General features: G+C 52.0%; 1 protein-coding gene across 1 annotated transcript; it reads right to left on the bottom strand.

Annotated features, from left to right (window-relative positions):
- Window positions 1-1068: 1068 nt before the first annotated feature.
- SCD (stearoyl-CoA desaturase) lies at window positions 1069-17801 on the bottom strand. Its single transcript, XM_006157381.3, has 6 exons — window positions 17386-17801; window positions 16538-16820; window positions 11920-12050; window positions 10329-10534; window positions 8715-8947; window positions 1069-5111 (listed from the first exon to the last, which is right to left on the bottom strand). Exons 1-6 carry the CDS (start codon window positions 17410-17412, stop codon window positions 4912-4914), a joined length of 1080 nt encoding a protein of 359 aa, XP_006157443.1. The 5' UTR covers window positions 17413-17801; the 3' UTR covers window positions 1069-4911.
- Window positions 17802-17829: the final 28 nt, after the last annotated feature.

Raw genomic sequence — 17829 nt, 5'->3', positions numbered from 1 at the left:
AGAGGGTGATTTCTCGCTTTCTATCTCTTTCTGACAAGCGCACGTGCCCTATAGTGAAAACCTCTATTAAAAATAAAAACATTATTCCTGAGGGCCAGCAGTTAGCATAATGGCTGGTGCTGGGCTCCCATGTAGTCGACTGCGGTTTGAATTCAGGACCCGGTGGCTTAAACTCACGCCAGGCGCATGTGCGTGCTTGGATTGTGGTGTGGCCATCCCCCTGGGGGGTGATTTCTCGCTTTCTGTCTGTCTTTCTGGAGAGCACACGCGCCCTGTAACAAAAAAACCTCTCCAAAAAAAAAAAAAATTCCTGAAGAACCCATGTTTCTCCTCCAAGGCAAGGGCCACCTGAGACCAGAAAGTGAGGTGAACTGGCAGAGCTGGTTCTGGGGTGCCCTCAGAAGCCTAGGTATCAGTCAAGGTGGCTCCTGCCGAAATATGGAGCTTCTCCCAAGAGTAAGAAGTCCACCCTGCCCGTTTCCATAGACGGGTTCTCAGATAAGGTAGTACAAGCTAAAGTACAAAAACCTTTCCCCCTTGGGATCATGAAGCCCTCTCTGCTCCAGGAACTTCCGGACCTCCCAGGGGTTGGTTTATCTTCCTTGCCCTTGTGCAGTGCCGCATTCTTGGGACGCCATCTGATCCCTGGAGGGGACTGTAATTTAGGCAGGAATGAGCTGGACTGGCCAGCCTGGGTTGCAAGCTTTCCCAGGGAAAGGTTCCCCTGCCGCTCTCTTCCTCTCCCAGAAACTCCTGTCTCCATGTGACCATGGGACGACGAGACCTGGCATTTCCCCAGGGCCAGGTGCCAACTGGTATTAATAGGTTTGACTTCATGGCCGTAGATTCCAGGTTGCCTGCTGCCTGGAGTTTAACCTACAGTTACCTTTCGGGAGGGCGGGGCAGGTTAGTGGGTATGAGTCAACTATCGGAGCTTCCACATTTCTTTTTCTTTTTTTTACCCTTAAAGGTACCGGACATAAATAGGGTCCCAGGAGACTTTGAATCACAGCCAAAAAATAAAAATAAAAAAATAAAAAAGTAAATAAAAACTCCCAGACAGTGTAATCAGATTCACTTCACTTTTATTATGAACAAACACAATCTCGGATCAGTACAACTAGCTTCAGAGTTGATATTAATAGAAATTATTCCAAATTATGTTTAGGTCACAAATAACTACTATCCCACATAAAAAGGGAAACATCCCACCCAATCAAAGAAAAGGTATCCTGCATATATTTCCATGGCAATGGGTTTATGCACTCTCAAATTTCTTCTGGCTAGTTATCCACCACTTATCCAATGGTTTCAGTCAACCCTTCGGAGAAAACCGTATAGACTAACGATAGCGTCTGAGACCGTGGACATAGCAATTTCATGCTGGACACTGCTACTATAAAAATACTCGAGACTTGAGAACTCCTCTGCTGAAGGATCCCCAAATGCTTATAAAACGCATTAGTCACGCCTCAAAACTGCCCTTTGAGGTAGGTCAGTATTATTATCCCCATTTTAACAGAAGGAAAACTGAGGCACATTATAGTTAAGTGACTTGCCCGGGGTCACATAGCAAGTCAGTGGCACAGTGGTAAGAGAGGCCGTGGCCTTAACCTCCAGCATAACATCGCCACCTTGCTTTCTTGACCTTCCACGCTGACCCGGTTGAGCTACACTTACAGAGAATACACTCAGGATACTAGCAAACCAAGGAGAAAAATGTCCATTTCAAATTCTACAACCATCTTTTCATCTAAAAAAAAAAAGGAACTATAAATCAAATACATTCAAATTACTCCCACCCTCCATCCAATGTGGGCACTTAATAAAAACAGCCTTAAGAAGTTTCCACAATGAAGCCCAGAAGGGAATCCCACGCATTGCTGTACTGGTCATCCTTCAGCTAGCCAGGCCCCTTCCCCCACCAGCCACTTCTGTGGACTCTCAGGTGCAAAGGGACTCCACAGGGGTGGGCAGAGGGGAGTGAGGGCAGGCTCCTATCAGTACTGATTAGAAAAGATGTAAGGCACCCAGATAAGTGGTCAGCACACCAATGAAGCGAGGACCTTAGAGATTCGGACTCGGGTTTCTGAGCTGCTCCTTAATGTGTCACTTGAATTGAGCTTTGGAATTTTGGAAATAAGTGTCCCTGACTCAGCAGACACACACCCCTCTGCACACACCCACCAACACGCCATGGCCCTCAGCCTGAGGTCTCCATGCAGTCCCGGGTGTAGGGCTGCAGTGTGGATCACGATCCATGGAACACGATCACAATAGAAAGAAGAGAAAGTTGCTTTTATTATCCACATTTTAGAAAGCAGATATCCGATGACCTGTGGAATGGAAACGACATAAGAGATATCTCTAAGGGCAGGCACACAGGTCACCGGATGTTCCAAAATGTTCTCTTCTCCTGAGATGAACAGCTCAAATGACAAGGATGCCTTCACTGCAGGCTAGCGCCTGAGGCCTCTACTCAATGAACACAGGAAGAAAAGGCCCTCCTGCCTTCCACTGCTGGGACTCAACAGTGGACAGAGCGAGGGGTCTTGCACATTTCCCGTCTTAACAGAGCAAAGCCAGACTTCCACACTGAGGACTGAGGTACAGGGACAGGAGTGGTCCAAGGGTCTCAAAACATTAATGTTCTGTTTCTCCCTCCCCCTCAGACTCCTCCTAGACTATCACCTGCCCTAGGCTGTGTTGTGGGGAATGCTGGTTAGTTTGCTGAACACTCACGGCATCTCAGATCCCGAGTCTCATCCAAAGCGTTGCAGGACACCCTGGCTCCAGGAAACAGGCCTCCCTTCACAGTGAGGCACTTGGGAACTTGCCTTTGTTTCTCGTGCTTCCCAGGGAGGTCTAGGCTTCCTCCTAGCTCTCCAAGCATTGCACTGTCAGCTGGGAACACAGACTCGGGCGGAACAGGCTTACTGAGCAAGCAAGGGGGCATTTGGCGTGCTCTCTGGGTCTGGCCCAGATGGAGATGGAAAACCCCTGGGCTCCACGGCTGGCTCACTGGTACAGTGTGAGCTTTGGGCTTGGCCACACCTCATGGGAGAGCCTCTAGGAGCCAGGGGTATCTCTAGGATGTTTGGCCTCGTCCTGAGCCAGCAGTGTGGCATGGGGCATGGGGTGTAAGTGGAGGGACGCTGGAGGCAAAGTGACAGTGGCAGCTAGCTCTATTTTCTGAAGCTCAACAGTGGTTCAGTGCCCCTGAGCATGCTGTCTGCAGATGAGGGAGCTACCTGGACAGCCAGTCCTCACAGCCTGAAGACAGAGGAGGCTGCTGTCCAGAAAAAGAAAACTAGGGAAGAGAGAGAGAACCAAGAGGAAAGGGACAGAGAAGGTGGAGCCAGGAACCCAGAATCAGGTGGTTGAGATTCCTACCTCACCCTGCCCCCAGGCACTCCTAGGCTTTAGGCAAGATATCAACACAGCAAGGAATGAGAGAAGGGACACACCAAGGAGAAGCCTGCAAGATTCTACTCCTTCCACGGAGACACTGGAACAGACTGAACATTTAACTTGTTTCACTAGGACCGCCAATAACGCAGTACCCTCTGAATCCGCGGGCAGTGTTCTCAGAGCCCTTCCTTTGTGACGTTCTCTTAGGAAGAGCCCACAGAGCCCACCTTGGCCTCTCCACCTCTTTCCAGCCGTGGAGGGGGAAAGCAGACAACCCAGCTAACTCCTTCTCTCCTCTTCAAACACCCCTCTTGTAGAGGGAAATACCCTAAGTGAAATACTTTAATTTTGCAAGCGAAGTATACACGTAGATCTATTTTTAGATTTGAGCCCACTACAGCTCCTAAAATCCTTCCTTTCGGGGGTGTTTGGAAATGCCAAAGCCATCTTCTTACTATGAAGGGAAGCCACCACTGTCCTGAAGGTGACAGAGCAGAGAGGGGAAAGAACCTGGATGAGCAGCTCATGGAATCCTCCCAATTCTATGAGCTGCGGCATTCACCCCTTCTGGGGACACCCAACCTCGAGACTTCTTGTTCTGTGAAATAAGAAATCTCCTTGTTATGAAAGCAGGGGGAAAAAAGAAAAACTTGCCCAGCAGAGAGGTCACTTTTACTACAAATTAGGTGTTTCTTCTTTATCCTCAGCCTAAACTACACGGAGACGTCGAGGTGGGTTTTCCTGTCCTAACACTGCCAAGCCTCATCGCCACTGCTACTCAGAGTTGGGAGAGAAAGGAAGCCTGCCTCCCGGTGAGGTGCCGGGTCCCAGCGGGCAGGAAGCTCTGTGTCTGCTCAGAGAAGGGCGTCCTGGGCCTTGTTTTCCACCCCACCCCATCTTTACTTATCAATCCTACTGCCCGTGCGAACTCTCTCCCCTGGCAATTGACCTGCTTTAGAAGCTTTGTGCCGAATAGTCACCTTTCCAGTCCATCTAGCAAGAGACTGGGCTCGAGATAATGAACAGGAGGCTTGCCGGAGGATTTTGCTCTATCTCCAGCTTGAGCCACCTACCTTGAAACTCAGGACAGCTCCAGAAAAGAAAAAAAAAAAGAGTTCTCTGGGGCTAAGACCAGTTGTTTCAGACTACAGAAAGGTCGTCTAGGCTTTGGAAGCTGGGCACCAACCAGCGACTGATCAGCGGCTTCCCTGGGAGGCAGAGAAGGAGAAGATGGAGAGAGGGACAAAGCAGAGAAGAGGGAGACGACGATGGGGCGAGGAGAGGGAGAAGGGAAGAGGAGAAATAAGAATGAAATCAGCTTAGCATCATGAAGGCAGAGTTGTTGGCTTTCAATACTTGTGCATTGTACAAGAATACTGTGCTGGAATGGGTTAGATCGTCATCTTTAGCATCCTGGTAGCATTATTCAGTAGTTAATAAACAGAACATTACACCTCTGCCCAGCTGGCTTTTGGAAAAGGAACACGAGGGATCGCAAACTCAGCCGCTCTTGTAGGTTCCATCTCCAGTTCTTTTAATCCGGGCCAGCACCGCGGCCTTGGACACTTTCTTCCGGTCGTAAGCCAGGCCGAGGGCCGCCATGCAGTCAATGAAGAATGTGGTTAGGTTGATGTGCCAGCGGTACTCACTGGCGGAGTAGTCATAGGGAAAGGTGTGGTGATAGTTGTGGAAGCCCTCACCTGTGACAAAAAGCAAGGAGAGAAATGAGGGAGTGACAATGGATGGCTGTCTCCCTGATCTTCGCGTTCCTGTTATTAGCGAGGTGCCATGAACCTCAGAGAAACTTGCCATTGTTGAATGAATGGATGAATCCAACTTCCGCTACTCAGAGCCAAACAGATCCCCTTCAGGGACATCAAGAGACTCTAGTCATCCATAACTGTCTGTGAACTTTTTTTAAAATTTAATTTGCTACAGGGTGGGGCCAGCAGGTACTGTGGTGGTTAAGGTGCTGGACTCCCCCATGGCTGACTGTGGTTCAAGTCCCGGAACTGGAGGCTTTCTCTCTCTCTGGTGAGTGCATGTACCCTATAGCAAAATTTAGCATAATAATAAATAAAATTACATAAATATTTTTTAAAATAAAAAACAAATTTGCCATATGACATGTGCACTTGCCAGAGAGAGACAAAGTGAGAAAGAAAAAGCAAGAAAGCACTTCTTGAGGGGTTGAGCGTGTTGTAATCCCTTCTCCTCTTGGGATTTTGGGCACACACACCAGTGCGTTTTTCAAGTCACCAGGTCCAGGACTTGAACCTCAGAGCTGGTCATAAGCGATCAAGCTGCCTTAACCACCATGCCACTTGGCTGGCCCTCACCTAAGAACCTTTGTGGGAGGACAACAGGCAGTTTCTCTCAGAGGGTAAGATGACTAGAGAGAAGCTGCTCAAGCTGGAAATGGATTTAGGTTGGAAAATTCCAGAGCCTCACTAAACATTGTCCTGAGACCCCGTGCTTGTGCTCGGGTCGGCGGGGAGAAAGTCCAGAATGAGGAACTTGGGCCGTGCTTTGCAGAGGAGTAAAGGCGCACACCTTCCCTGTGGAGCCGGTGCTACCGCTGAGGGAGGGAGGTTCTAACAGAATGGGCATCGCCGACAGAAGTGCCAAGAGACCCAGGGCCACTGCCGGCTCAGGGTGGGCTGCTCTGGCTTCTCATTCTTTCAGTTTCTGTGATAAAAACAGTGCCATTCTGCATTCAGGACAGTATCTGCAACATGGGTAAACTTTGGAAACTCTATTCTTGGGGGACTCGTCTTCCTAAAGCACATGAAGACTAACACTGACCCTTATCAGGCTGGGTAAAGCCAGGATAAAGGAGAGCTAAGCTAACAGAAGAGCTTGCTGGGACCTTTGTAGATAGACCCCCCCCTCACCTCCTGAAGAATAATGATATTAACGACAGTCATGTGCAGGAAGCCCTACCAAGTAAGTGACACCATCCGGGGCATCTTAATAGTCCTCCTCCGTGACCCCCGAGGAGCCCTGTGAACCGAGCAGGAGCAGGGTAACACCAAGGCTCAAGGTAGTGGCGGAAGATCACTATTTCCATAAGCGGTGTTGCGGTCAGCCTCTGTGTAAGCATTAACCAGGCCTATGGTTGCTCCCATAAACAAGGGAGGGAAAAGGGGTCAATGGGTGGAAAAGGAGAAGACTTTGCAACTGGGACAGTGGGAGGCAGCCCCAGCAGGCTGAGGGAGGGCCGCGCGTTGGCAGACTGTGAGGAGCTTGTGACTGCAGGGAGGGAACTCAAGAAGCAAGATCAGAGTGGCAGGAGACAGCTGGAGAACAAAGGGTGCGCTGATAAGGATGGAAGCAGCAGGCATGGAGAGGGGTGACAACAGGAGCTACGCAACAGCTTTGAACTGAGAGCCAGAATGAGGCTGGGGAGTGGCTCACCACAGACCCGTCTGCAACTCAGGCCATGACTTATTCCAGAAACTTCCATTTCTGTGAAAATCTCACATTTATATGGTATAGGTGATTTATTTCAAGCATGGTCAAAGTAAGAGCATAGACAATAGCAGAAGGTGCCCGAAAGGAGGAGAGTGATCTGCATTAAACAAAGTGGGGGCAGGGCGGGTGGCGTGGTGGTGGTTAAGGAGCTAGACCCACCCCCACATGGCTGACCATGGTTCGAGTGTTGGACCCGGCAGCTTGCTTTCTCACTTTCTCTTTCTCTCTCATCAAATTTAAAAAACAACAACAACAACAAAAACAAATAAAATTCAATAACTATTCTTAAAAAAAAAAAAAAATGTCACCAGTGACTTTCTTTAAGGAAAAAAGAAAAAAGAGGCGCTGGATTCCCACATGGCTGACCGTAATTCAAGTCCCAGACCCAGCAGCTTGAAAAATCCCAGCTAATAAATAAAAAATGTTTTTCAAAAAGGAAAATAATACTTTTAAGAAAGATAGTAAAGGGGCCAGCAGGTGGTATGGTGGTTAAGGCTCTGAACTCCCACATGGCTGACTGTGGTTCAAATCTTGGACCTGACGGCTTGCTTTGTCACTTTCCCTCTTTCTCTCTGGTGAGCATACACGCCCTATATCAAATTAAAATAATAATAATAAGTTCACTGGGATTGGAATTACAGAGCAACAGTGAACATTAGATCAACTTGTGATCAAACCAACTGCCTTGTGGAGAGATTCCCTAAGCCATGTTGGGTGGGGGGCAGGCATTCCCAGCCTGGGACAGAAGTGGAAGAGCAAAGAACAGGAGAAGAGGGGACGAGGTGGACGGTTGTCGGGGGCCGACAGTCGCTTTGATGCCCTTGACATTGGCATCACCAAGCGAGACGTGGCACACACCGAAGAACGGCATTGCTGAGGTAGGAATCATTTAATGTGGCAAACTTGAAGGGGATGATGTAAATTACAATGATTCAGTCTGTGTCTGGCTGAGGTAGAAATCATTTAATGTGGCAAACTTGAAGGCGATGATGTAAATTACAATGATTCAGTCTGTGTCTTATACAGCATGTTTAAATATAAAACACCAGGCTTCCTGGTCACTTAGATGACCCTACATTCTACTTAAACATTTTCTGCACAAACAAGACTGTGGTGCAGCCTGGGGTAGAAAAAGGAAAACCCCAAGGGGCTCATTTGGAGATTTTCAGCAACCTGGAATTAAAGGCAATTTTAAAAAAAGAATCATCTATTTAATTAACTTATTATTATCATCCTCTTAATTTTCTATAGGGCACCAAAGACAGGCAGAAAGAGAGAGGAAGTGAGAAAGCAAGCCACTAGATCTGGGACATGACCCTGTGTCAGCCATGTGGGAGTCCTGCTCTCCAACCACCATACCGCCTGCTGGCCCTCCCCTTTTTTTAATTTAAAAGAGATTTTTTACAGAGGGCCCATGTGCTCACTAGAGAGAGACACAGAAAGCAAGAAGTCACTGCCCTGGAGGGATGGCTGTGCCACAATCCCCTCTCCTCCAGCCTCCTCTTGGGATCTTGGGCACACATGCACACACTCTTGGCATGAGTTTTAAGTCAACGGGTCCAGGACTCGAACTGGGATCCACTACATGGGAGTCTATCGACATAACCATTATGCCAACTGCTGGTCCCGGCCATGTTTTTTTTTTTTTTTTTAACCCTTTTCTTCCCACGTCAGACGTGTTGCCTGATTCTCATCAGGGTTTTCCACTACGTTGCCCCCTCATTTTATCATGGTGGAAAAACAGGACGTAGTCATAAAACAGGTTCGTCTAGTTTTTCTGGCTCCTTGCCCGCTCCCCTAATCGGCAGACCACTTGATGCAGGACTCACCCACAGCACCCAGTGAGACCAGGATGTTCTCCCGGGGGTTGATGGTCTTGTCATAAGGGCGATATCCATAGAGGTGGGCAGCGCTGTTCACCAGCCAGGTGGCGTTGAGCACGGTGGCGTAGCGCAGTAAAGTGGCGACGTACAAGCTGTGCATGAAGGTCTCTCCCCAGAGACACCAGGGCACCAGTGTGGGCAGGATGAAGCACATCAGCAGGACCCCGGGGACGTAGTACCTAAGGCCAGATCACACGCGGCTCAGTGGGGAGGATCCGAGACCTACCCGGACTCCCACTCTCTCTGGGTTGGGCCGACTTTCCGCCTGCATCGCGAGCACAGGAGACACTCAGGGAGCGAGGTGGGGGCCTTCCGCGGCCGTGGCGTCATCTCGCTCTTTAGGTGAAGTCATGAGGGGGGTTAAATGGCTTCCCTGGGAGCAGGGACTGGAATGCATGTCTCCTAACCGTGACCCACTGCTCTTTTCTCGACGGTGGGACGGCGGCATGCGGGTGAGCCAGGCGGACCCACTCAACACAGCACACGGGGCTCTCCTTCCGCCTGCCGCCTCCCACCCGCGCTTTCTGGAAGAGTCTGGGTTTGGTGTCATGCTTCCATTTCCTGCTGGCCCGTCTCTGCTCTCCCCTCAGAGGCACACCGAGGGTCCTGGATCACCCCAAGGCCTCCGTCCCTCGGGAGGCCCTATTCTATTGTCATTCCCAAAGGAGTCCAGGCGGCCAACATTTCAAGAGAACCAACTCCGAGCATCCCTTCAGCTGTCAAACTCCTCACACCACTGACCTTCCCTGCCGCTAACTCCGTCCCAGCCTTGCCAGTCCTGAGCCTGCATCCGCTACCTGCCGGTGCCTCTGCCTCTGGTCTCAGCCTCGATGGCTTCTTTCACCTGCCCTGACAACAGCCTCTCTACAGCACATTCCTGATGGCTGCATGGTTGTTTCAAAAAAGCTAAAAACGGTTTTCAATCGCCCACTGAATTAGACCGTAAGTATGCTTTTAGGACTCTGTAAAAAATGGCATGCAGCTTTTCCAGCCCTATTTCCCATCACACCCAGACTTCACGCAGAAGGACTACCGTGGAATGTGATGTAAGCCTAGCTCGTTCTGTTCTGTTTGCACTGCCCCTCCCCACGTCCCTGTGAAAATCTCCCTCCATCAGTGGATTCCAAAGCTACTTTCTTCATGAACTCTTCCCTGAAGTCCCCCACTGAGCAATCTCCCTCCCCTCTGTACTTCTCACAGAAATATCCCATCCCGTATCACTGTTATTCAGGTACTCGGCTTCTTTCCACCCACCCCACGCTCCAAAATAGGATACACGTTCCTGGAATGTAAGAACTCGGCTGCATTCACCTTTGTAACCATGGCTACTCTAGGTCAATAGACATGTGTTGAATTGAATTGGTTTAATTAAGACAGCGCAGAGAGGAAAAACTGGAGCGATAGTCTACAGCTACAGGGCCTGGTGGGATCCAGAACACTGCGGTTTTAGATGAAGATGTGGAACCTGCAAACCCAATACACTTCTCAGGAGAAAAAAGGGAACCCCCAAATAGCAGCTGTCTAGGACCCGACCCCGACTTCCACCATCACTTCACTCACCTCCTCTGGAACATCACCAGTTTCTCAGCTCTTAGGTCAGACAAGTCTAGCAAAGCACCCTTCTCTTTGACGGCTGGGTGTTTGCGCACAAGCAGCCAACCCACGTGAGAGAAGAAAAAGCCACGTCGGGCGTTATGAGGATCAGCATGTGTTTCCGAGAACTTGTGGTGGACACGGTGATCTCTGGCCCATTCATAAACATCATTCTGGAGGGACAAAGAAGAGGAATGCAGGCCTGAAGACAGACACTCTCTTAGGAGAATTCCAACGGGGAGATATCTTCAGGAACCCACAGCTCTCAGCCCAACCTCACAAAACACCTAGGGATCTGGGCTCTGCAGGGATTCAGGAGCTCCCTGGATCGCTCAACTTGCCACTGAGGCCAAAGTGGACGAGCAACCTGAAGTTCCAGGACCACAGGAATAAGACTGCCGCTGCTTGAAGGTTCTATGGTAGGTAGGATGAAGGGAAGTCACACAGGCTCAGAGAGTTCCCTTGGGAAAGGACTTTAATTCTTCAAGCAAGGAATGGTGGAAAAGGTCTTCATGGCCCGCCTAACCCTGGACATGGAGGATACGAGGCAGGCAGCCTTGTGTCTTAGGGTCCTGGTTAGGAGATAGAGTTGGCAGAGGCTACCTCCTGGTGCTATGACAAGAGGAAGCTCATACCACCCAGGAACGAGACCAAACATGCAAATCACAGCCATGGCCGTATTTCCAAATGACCTCTGGGCTTCTCTGGGACTCTTTCCATCTCCTAAAGAATGTACCAATATTTTTCCTCCTTTTACCCGGCAAGGACATCACGGGGTCTCCAGATATGAGTGGCTTTGGCAGAGGTAAGTATGCGGATGCAGTAAGGATTTGGGACATGCCCTGCCAAAGGGGACTTACTGGTTTTCTCTTTGCCTTTTACTTCAAGCTAGGCCCCACGCTAGCTCCCTCCCCTGCCCACCGGTAAGAGCTAAATAGCTACGACGACGTCCTTTCTAAGATCTGTCTCCACTATACACTTTTTGCTCCAGTACCCCTTAATACCTGACTTAGCCAGCATGGCAGCCCAAGACAGGGCCACGATGCTGGTGACTTCATCCTCTCATCTGTAAAATGGTGCTAAAATAGTACCTCCCTCCTAAGACTGCTCATAGTGCCAGGCACATGGTGGGTGCTTGAAAAGTGTTTGTTCTTATCTGAAAACAAGTGGGTTCAATCCCCGAGGGAGGTCCCAAGATAGTCACTTTAAGAAATGAATTGCTTGTCCAATGTCTGCCCGGGAAAACGGTCCGCTGCTGACCATACAGCAGCCCCTATGCAGAAGCACAGCGGGTCCCGATTACCTGGGAACTTAGGACCACAGACGAGCCCAGGCAGAGAACACATCCTGTCCTCTCCTGTCTCCCGGGCCCAGTGACCTGGAAGTACCCTCCAGCTCTGTGGACTTAGGACTGGGCCTGCACCCGAGGTGACCACGGGGGAGAAGGAAGCAAAACGGCTGTCCAGGCGTGGGTCCCCTCTGGGCGCCAACGCCCTCCATGGTGGCCTGGATTATCGGTAGCTGGAGCACAGAGGGCTGTGCAGAGCCCGCTTCTTACCTGGAAGGCCATGGTGTTGGCGATGATCAGGAAGAGCCGCAGGGGCAGCCGAGCCTTGTAGGTGCGGTGGCTCCACAGGCGGTGTGCGCCGGCCGTGATGCCCAGGGCACTGACCAGGTAGTAGAACAGCACTGCCCAGAGGAGACCACGAGTCAGCACAGTGCACGTGCCCCTGGGCGGGCCTGCCGAGGACACGCTCCTGACGCCAGAGCCCGTGTTTCTGCAGGCACTCTGAACGCTACGAGTACTCTGCTCGCTTAGATCGGACCACTTGAAAACTGCCATCACCGCCCTGCCTCTTCACCTAGGAACTGGGATAGGCTAAGGAGTTCCAGGAGCTAAGGAGTCAGAGGCAGGAGAGTGGGTAGGGCTGACCACACGACCACTTGTCACTCTCAGTCTGCAGGGGCAGTACCCAGGTCCTATCTCCTCTGAGCTGCAGCTGACCGCTACGGTTTTAGTTGTTTGTTTTGCGGTAGGGCATGTGTGCTCACCAGAGAGAGGAAGTAAAAAAGCACCCCCCACGGGGGGTTGACCACACTGCTATCCCTTCTCCATTCTCCTTGCAGATATTTGGGCAGGCATGCATGCATGCCCGGTGAGTTTTTCAAGCCACCAAATCTGGGACTCGAACCACTCAATCGGCCATGTGGGATCTAGGTACTTTCATCTCCATGCCACTCGCTGGCCCCTCCTCTATAATTGTTTAAGGACCACAAATTACTCTTGGGATGTTTAGGACCCATAAACAAGGGTGTTATTAAAATAATAGCCAGTAACATCCAGGTACTGACCAATTCTAGCAGTCCTGAGTCGTAGAGGACATGCGGGAGACGCAGAACGATGGCTACTTACCAGCCGGTATGAAAGCATTTTGGTACTTTAGCAGGCAGTGTGGCCTTATCAGGGAAAATCAGCCCTGTGCACAAGTCGTTTGTGTCCTGTCTCGGGCTTTACCGAGGATTCTGATATTCTCTAATCCACTGGCTATAGCCTGTCTAGGGGGGTGGTGTGTTACTGTCGTCACCTTACAGTTGAAGAAACAGAAACTCAGACAGGTGGCTCCCTATGGTCACGTGGCCAGTACGAAGGGGAGGCATGGTTCGAAGCTAGGTTTCGGTCAGCAAGCATTCGTGTTTCAGCTCTACCACTCGCTGCCGCTCCAAGACACGTGCACACTTCTGTCACTCCACTGCCACGCCAGCCACTCTCATCAGGCTTCACTAAGTCTGGACAGTGGTGGGATACCCTCAAAGCCATCAGCAGAGCACCCCAGCGTTGTCCTGCCTCTCCTCCCAGAAGCCTGCAGGCCCGGAAGGTGCAAACTCTAATCTCTAAGTAGGAAGCGGGTTGCTGGGTGTACCCTTGTCTCCCTCCATTCAGCAGCTCTGGGAGGCAGGGGCTGAGGCCTTGGTACAAACTGTGGGCTAATGTCTCACTCCCAGGGAAACAACTAGAAACAATAGCTCCTCAGTGGCCTCGGACTTAGTTGCAGTTGGAGACACCACACATTGTAACAAATTGTCCTGCTCTCTGGCAGCCAGACAGCAGTCTCCCGAACAGCCTCCTCTCCCTCCCCTATCTCCTCTTCCCGTCCTATTCCACCTGGAGAAGCCCCAGGAGGGCCTGCCCCCATGGAAGTTCCCTCCACATTCCCTGTGGGCCGGGATTAAGCCACCAGGTGGCTTTGCTGGCTTAGGCCATGTGGTGGTCGGTATCTTGCCACCGTATCTCACTGTATCTGTCCCAGAAAAATGAGAGTTAAGCTTCCAAAGGGGGGGAAAAAAAAAAAGCTATGAAAGCACCCAACTCAGATCCGAGGAAGCATCTGGGGTTGTTCCATGCCACAGAAGACCTGGCAAGTTGACTCAGGAAACACATAAGATGTCACATTAACAGGGGGATTGGGAAAGAACCAGGCGCTCCAATGCCCTCTCTATGAACATTTCTTTTTTTTTTGGCTATAGAGAGCGTGCGCTCCCCAGAAAGACAGAGACAGAAAGCAAGAAATCATCCCCCAGGGGGGATGGCCATACCACAATCCCTTCTCCTCTCGGGCTCTTGGGTATGCATGCACATGTGCCCGGTGTGAGTTTAAGCCACCAGGTCCAGGACTCGAACTATGGTCGACTACATGGGAGTCCAGCGACATAGCCATTACGCTAACTGCTGGTCCCTCTATGAACATTTCTAAGTCACTCAGTTAGAAGGGCTTAAGTCAGTTCTTCCCCAGGGGCAGAATCACTAATGGCCCAGTGGAAGCTCAAGCAACATCTCATAGCTTTGGCCCTAAGAAAGAGACTTGAGGGGTGTTGACGAGTGGTCTCTTCAGCCCTACCTTAAGAGAAATGCTAACATCACAGCCAGTTGCTAATTCACTGCCTTCTTTAGAGATAAAATAAGAAAAGAAAAAGAATCTGAGACCTCTGACCCTCCTTTCTTATTCCTTAAGACAAAGGAGTTCTGACACCCTCCTATCAGCATCAAGACACTCATCCACTACAGGGCCCAGGGACAGCCAGGGACAGGAGTAAAGTCACGTCACCATCCAGTTTCGGTGTGCCACGTTTCTCCGTCCAAGGGCTCAGCACACACCCATGGGCAAGGCACCAAAAAGGTAGCGGGCATAGGCTTAGCTTCGGGAGAGCATTCTACTCCCTGCGCTAGCAGCCAGTGAGGCCAGGCAGACCATCCGGGCAAACCCTGTCCTTAACAAGGGCTACCCAGTGCTGAGGCTGGAAGGCGCCTGAGGACCTTCACAAGGTCCTTGTGAAGTCTCCCTCCTTAGGAGACAACTTCAGTCCTGCTGCGTTCTCAGAGGGGCTAGAGGTGGCCCCCTCCTTTCGCAAATATAAAAGCCCTTCTTCCTTTTTTTTCTTAAGGTTTCTGCCATAGGGAACGTGCATTTGCCAGAGACAGAGAGAGAGAGCAAGTGAGAAATCAGCCCCCCGGGAGATGGCCACGCTGCAATCCTTTCTCCTCCATTCTCCTCTTAGGGTCTTGGGCACGCATGCACATGTGCCCAGTGTGATTTTCAAGCCACCGGGTCCAGGACTCAAACTGTGGTCAGCCCTATGGGAGTCCAGCACCTTAACCACCGTACCACCTGCTGGCCCTATAAAGCCCTTTTTGCTGGCTCTCATGATGTGCCTTTGCCACAACTATGACAGAAAGTAACCCAGGGAAAGCTTCCTTCCTGGTCCTGAAAAAGTTCTGTTGCCCCCAGCTGGGACCTACAAAAACCGAGATCCCAAGAAAGGAGATCCTGGTCGCTGTTCCCGAGACGGAGCTTGGCGGACCACATCTCACCACCTTCAGAAGGCTGCAACTACTATCAGCCCTGCTCCATAACTAGCCTCCAAGAGTAAGCTGTCAGGGGCTGGCAGGTGGCATGGTGATCAGGGTGCTGGACTCCCACATGGGTGAACACGGTTTGAGTCCTGGACCTGACAGCTTATGTACTCACTTCCCATTTCTCATCCTCTCTGTCTCTCTCTGGTCAAACTGACAAAGAATAAGTAATGTTAGCAATAAAGTCAAATAAATAAATAAATAAATAACTCCTTGGGGGGGGAGCTGTCAAAAAACACCCCACACTTGAGAAACACCCTGAAAAACCTTGAGTTGTTTTCTGGAGAGGGTGTCCTGGCTCACCCTGGGTCTGGGGCACTCCCAGCTCTCCCTTCACTGGTGAAATTGCCCGCAAAGCACATGTGCGTCCAGGGCTAGGGCCTGGTTCAGCCCGCACAGCTGGATCACGAAAAAGCTGAGCTCAGGGCAGCTCAGGGACAAACCCAGAACGCTCCCTCACTGCAGCAGTCGCAAGGCCCGGCTGCTTGGGCTTCTCTTTTCTGGCCTTGGGTACTGGGTCGGGAGGGCAGCCTGGCTGTCCCTGGCTGGGAAGGCCGAGTAGTGGGACAGGGAGGATGAACGTCAGAAGCCCCTGAGTCCTTGGCACTTCCTGGCACCAGCAGAGAGGGAGGGAGCGGGCTGGATGGGAAAGGCATTAGGAATCATGTCTTCACTCTCTTTTCCTTCTAGGAACATTCCATGGACAGCATGCGCAACACCTTGGAGAACCCGGTGGCGTGACAGCGCTACACACGTATGACCTGGGCCACACAGGAGCCTTCTCCACCTTTCTAACAAGGGATCCCATCTAGCCAAGGGGTCAAGCCAGATGGTTTTGCAGGTAACCAGCCCTCTCACTCCCTTTTCAATCAACTCGCTCCCTGAGCGGTTTCCCTGCCCTGCTCAACCCACACTTCCCTACTCTGCAGAGCCACTGAGCCGGTGACATGTCCCCACACCTTCTGTGGCTGGCAGGGCTGGGACAGACAGTCGAGCAATGACTCCAGCAGCAAAGCTCTTTCAGGGCAAGCTGACTTCCTGGCCAAGGAGCTACACTGGAAGGCTGGCAGCACTTGGTCTCAGGGAGCCCCAGAACTGTCAGCCCTGCACCTCAGCCCCTAGGCTCCAATCCCAGTCTCAGGCAACCAAAGAGAAGTGTGGGGAAATCTGGGCCAGGAGGGACCAGCTTCCCTGTAAGGTCCTACCTTATTAAAAGAGCAGTGAGAACCCTGGGTACTGAGTCAGGAGGACAGGGGAACCTGCTTACCCCAGAGCCAGGTGTAGAACTTGGAGGTGGGAAACAAGACGATCCCATACAGGGCTCCCAAGTGCAGCAGAGACATGAGGATGATGTTTCTCCAGACGTACTCCAGCTTGGGCGCCGGGCCCTCCTTGTCCTGGTAGCTGGGGTCGTGTATGTCATCGCTGATTTCCGGGCGGATGTCCTCGTCAAAGCACAGGGACGTTTTCTCCAGCTTGCCGCCTCCATTCTGCAGGACCCTGGAGGGAGGGGCTGTGATAGTGGTGGTGGTGGTGTAGGAGCTGGAGATCTGGAAGGGAGAGGAGGAGGCAGCGGTCAGGAGGGGACACGTGGAGGGCGGCCACTCCGCTCAGCAGGCTGGGGGCAGGGTGGAATACAGGCGCAGTCCCTGCCCCAAGGCAAACGGGTGAGTAGAGCGGCGTGTAGCCCGCGTGAGAAGAGGGGAGGGTTCCCGGAGACGCCGGGATAGATGGGATGAAGCCTCAAGGTGGAGGGGAAGTGGGTCGGGGCTAAACGCTCGTCCCCACTATGGACACACAAAAGAAAACCCGCACCGACCATACAAGTACCGCACGACCAGGTGCGTCTCTACTTCGGACACACAAAGGAAAACCCGCACCGACCGTGCAAGTACCGCACGACCAGGTGCGTCTCTACTTGAAAGCTTAAGAAACAAAAGTTGGGGAATCCAGTCCCCAGATTACAATCCACATTCCCAACCAGCTGAAGGCTGTGCCGCTCGGAAAAGTGGCCAAGTCCTTCCGGAGGTCTCGACTCTCTCCCCCAACACCCAGTCGCCGAGCAGCCCGAGCCGGCCGGCGAGCCCGCGGTGTGGCCGTGGCCGGGAAGCTCACCTCCTCTTGCAGCAAGTGGGCCGGCATCTTGGCTCCCAGAGGCTAGGCTCCCTTTCCCCGGGCTGAGACTGCGGGCCGGAGCGCGGGACCGCGGGGCCAGAGGGTGGACTCGTTCCGGAGCGCTCGGAGCCCTTCTGCGAGCCCTGCACGCTGGATGGGTGTCGGAGCCCGACCTGCTGTGCGTGGATCTCCCCGGGCTGGGGATTTAAAGGCTCGAGCTGGCAGTGGGTGACCGTGTCCCGTATTTCCTCAGACCCCTTTTATCCGCTGCCAACAAGGGGCAAAGTGCGCAGAGTTGGCTGGCCGAGGCAGCCCCGCGTGGAGGTGAGGGCGGGAGAGGGGAGGAGACAGCCGAGGCGTGCAGCGACCGGAGCCGGACACCGGGATGCTGCAGACACCGACACCGCGCCGCCCCTGCCCCTGCCCCTGCCCCAGCCCCTGGGG

This window comes from Tupaia chinensis, unplaced genomic scaffold, assembly GCF_000334495.1.
Source record: "Tupaia chinensis unplaced genomic scaffold, TupChi_1.0 Scaffold000539_1, whole genome shotgun sequence".
In the NCBI taxonomy this organism is placed as follows: domain Eukaryota; kingdom Metazoa; phylum Chordata; class Mammalia; order Scandentia; family Tupaiidae; genus Tupaia; species Tupaia belangeri.
Note: the sequence above shows the minus strand (reverse complement) of the source record. Positions and strands in the feature narration are given on the sequence as shown.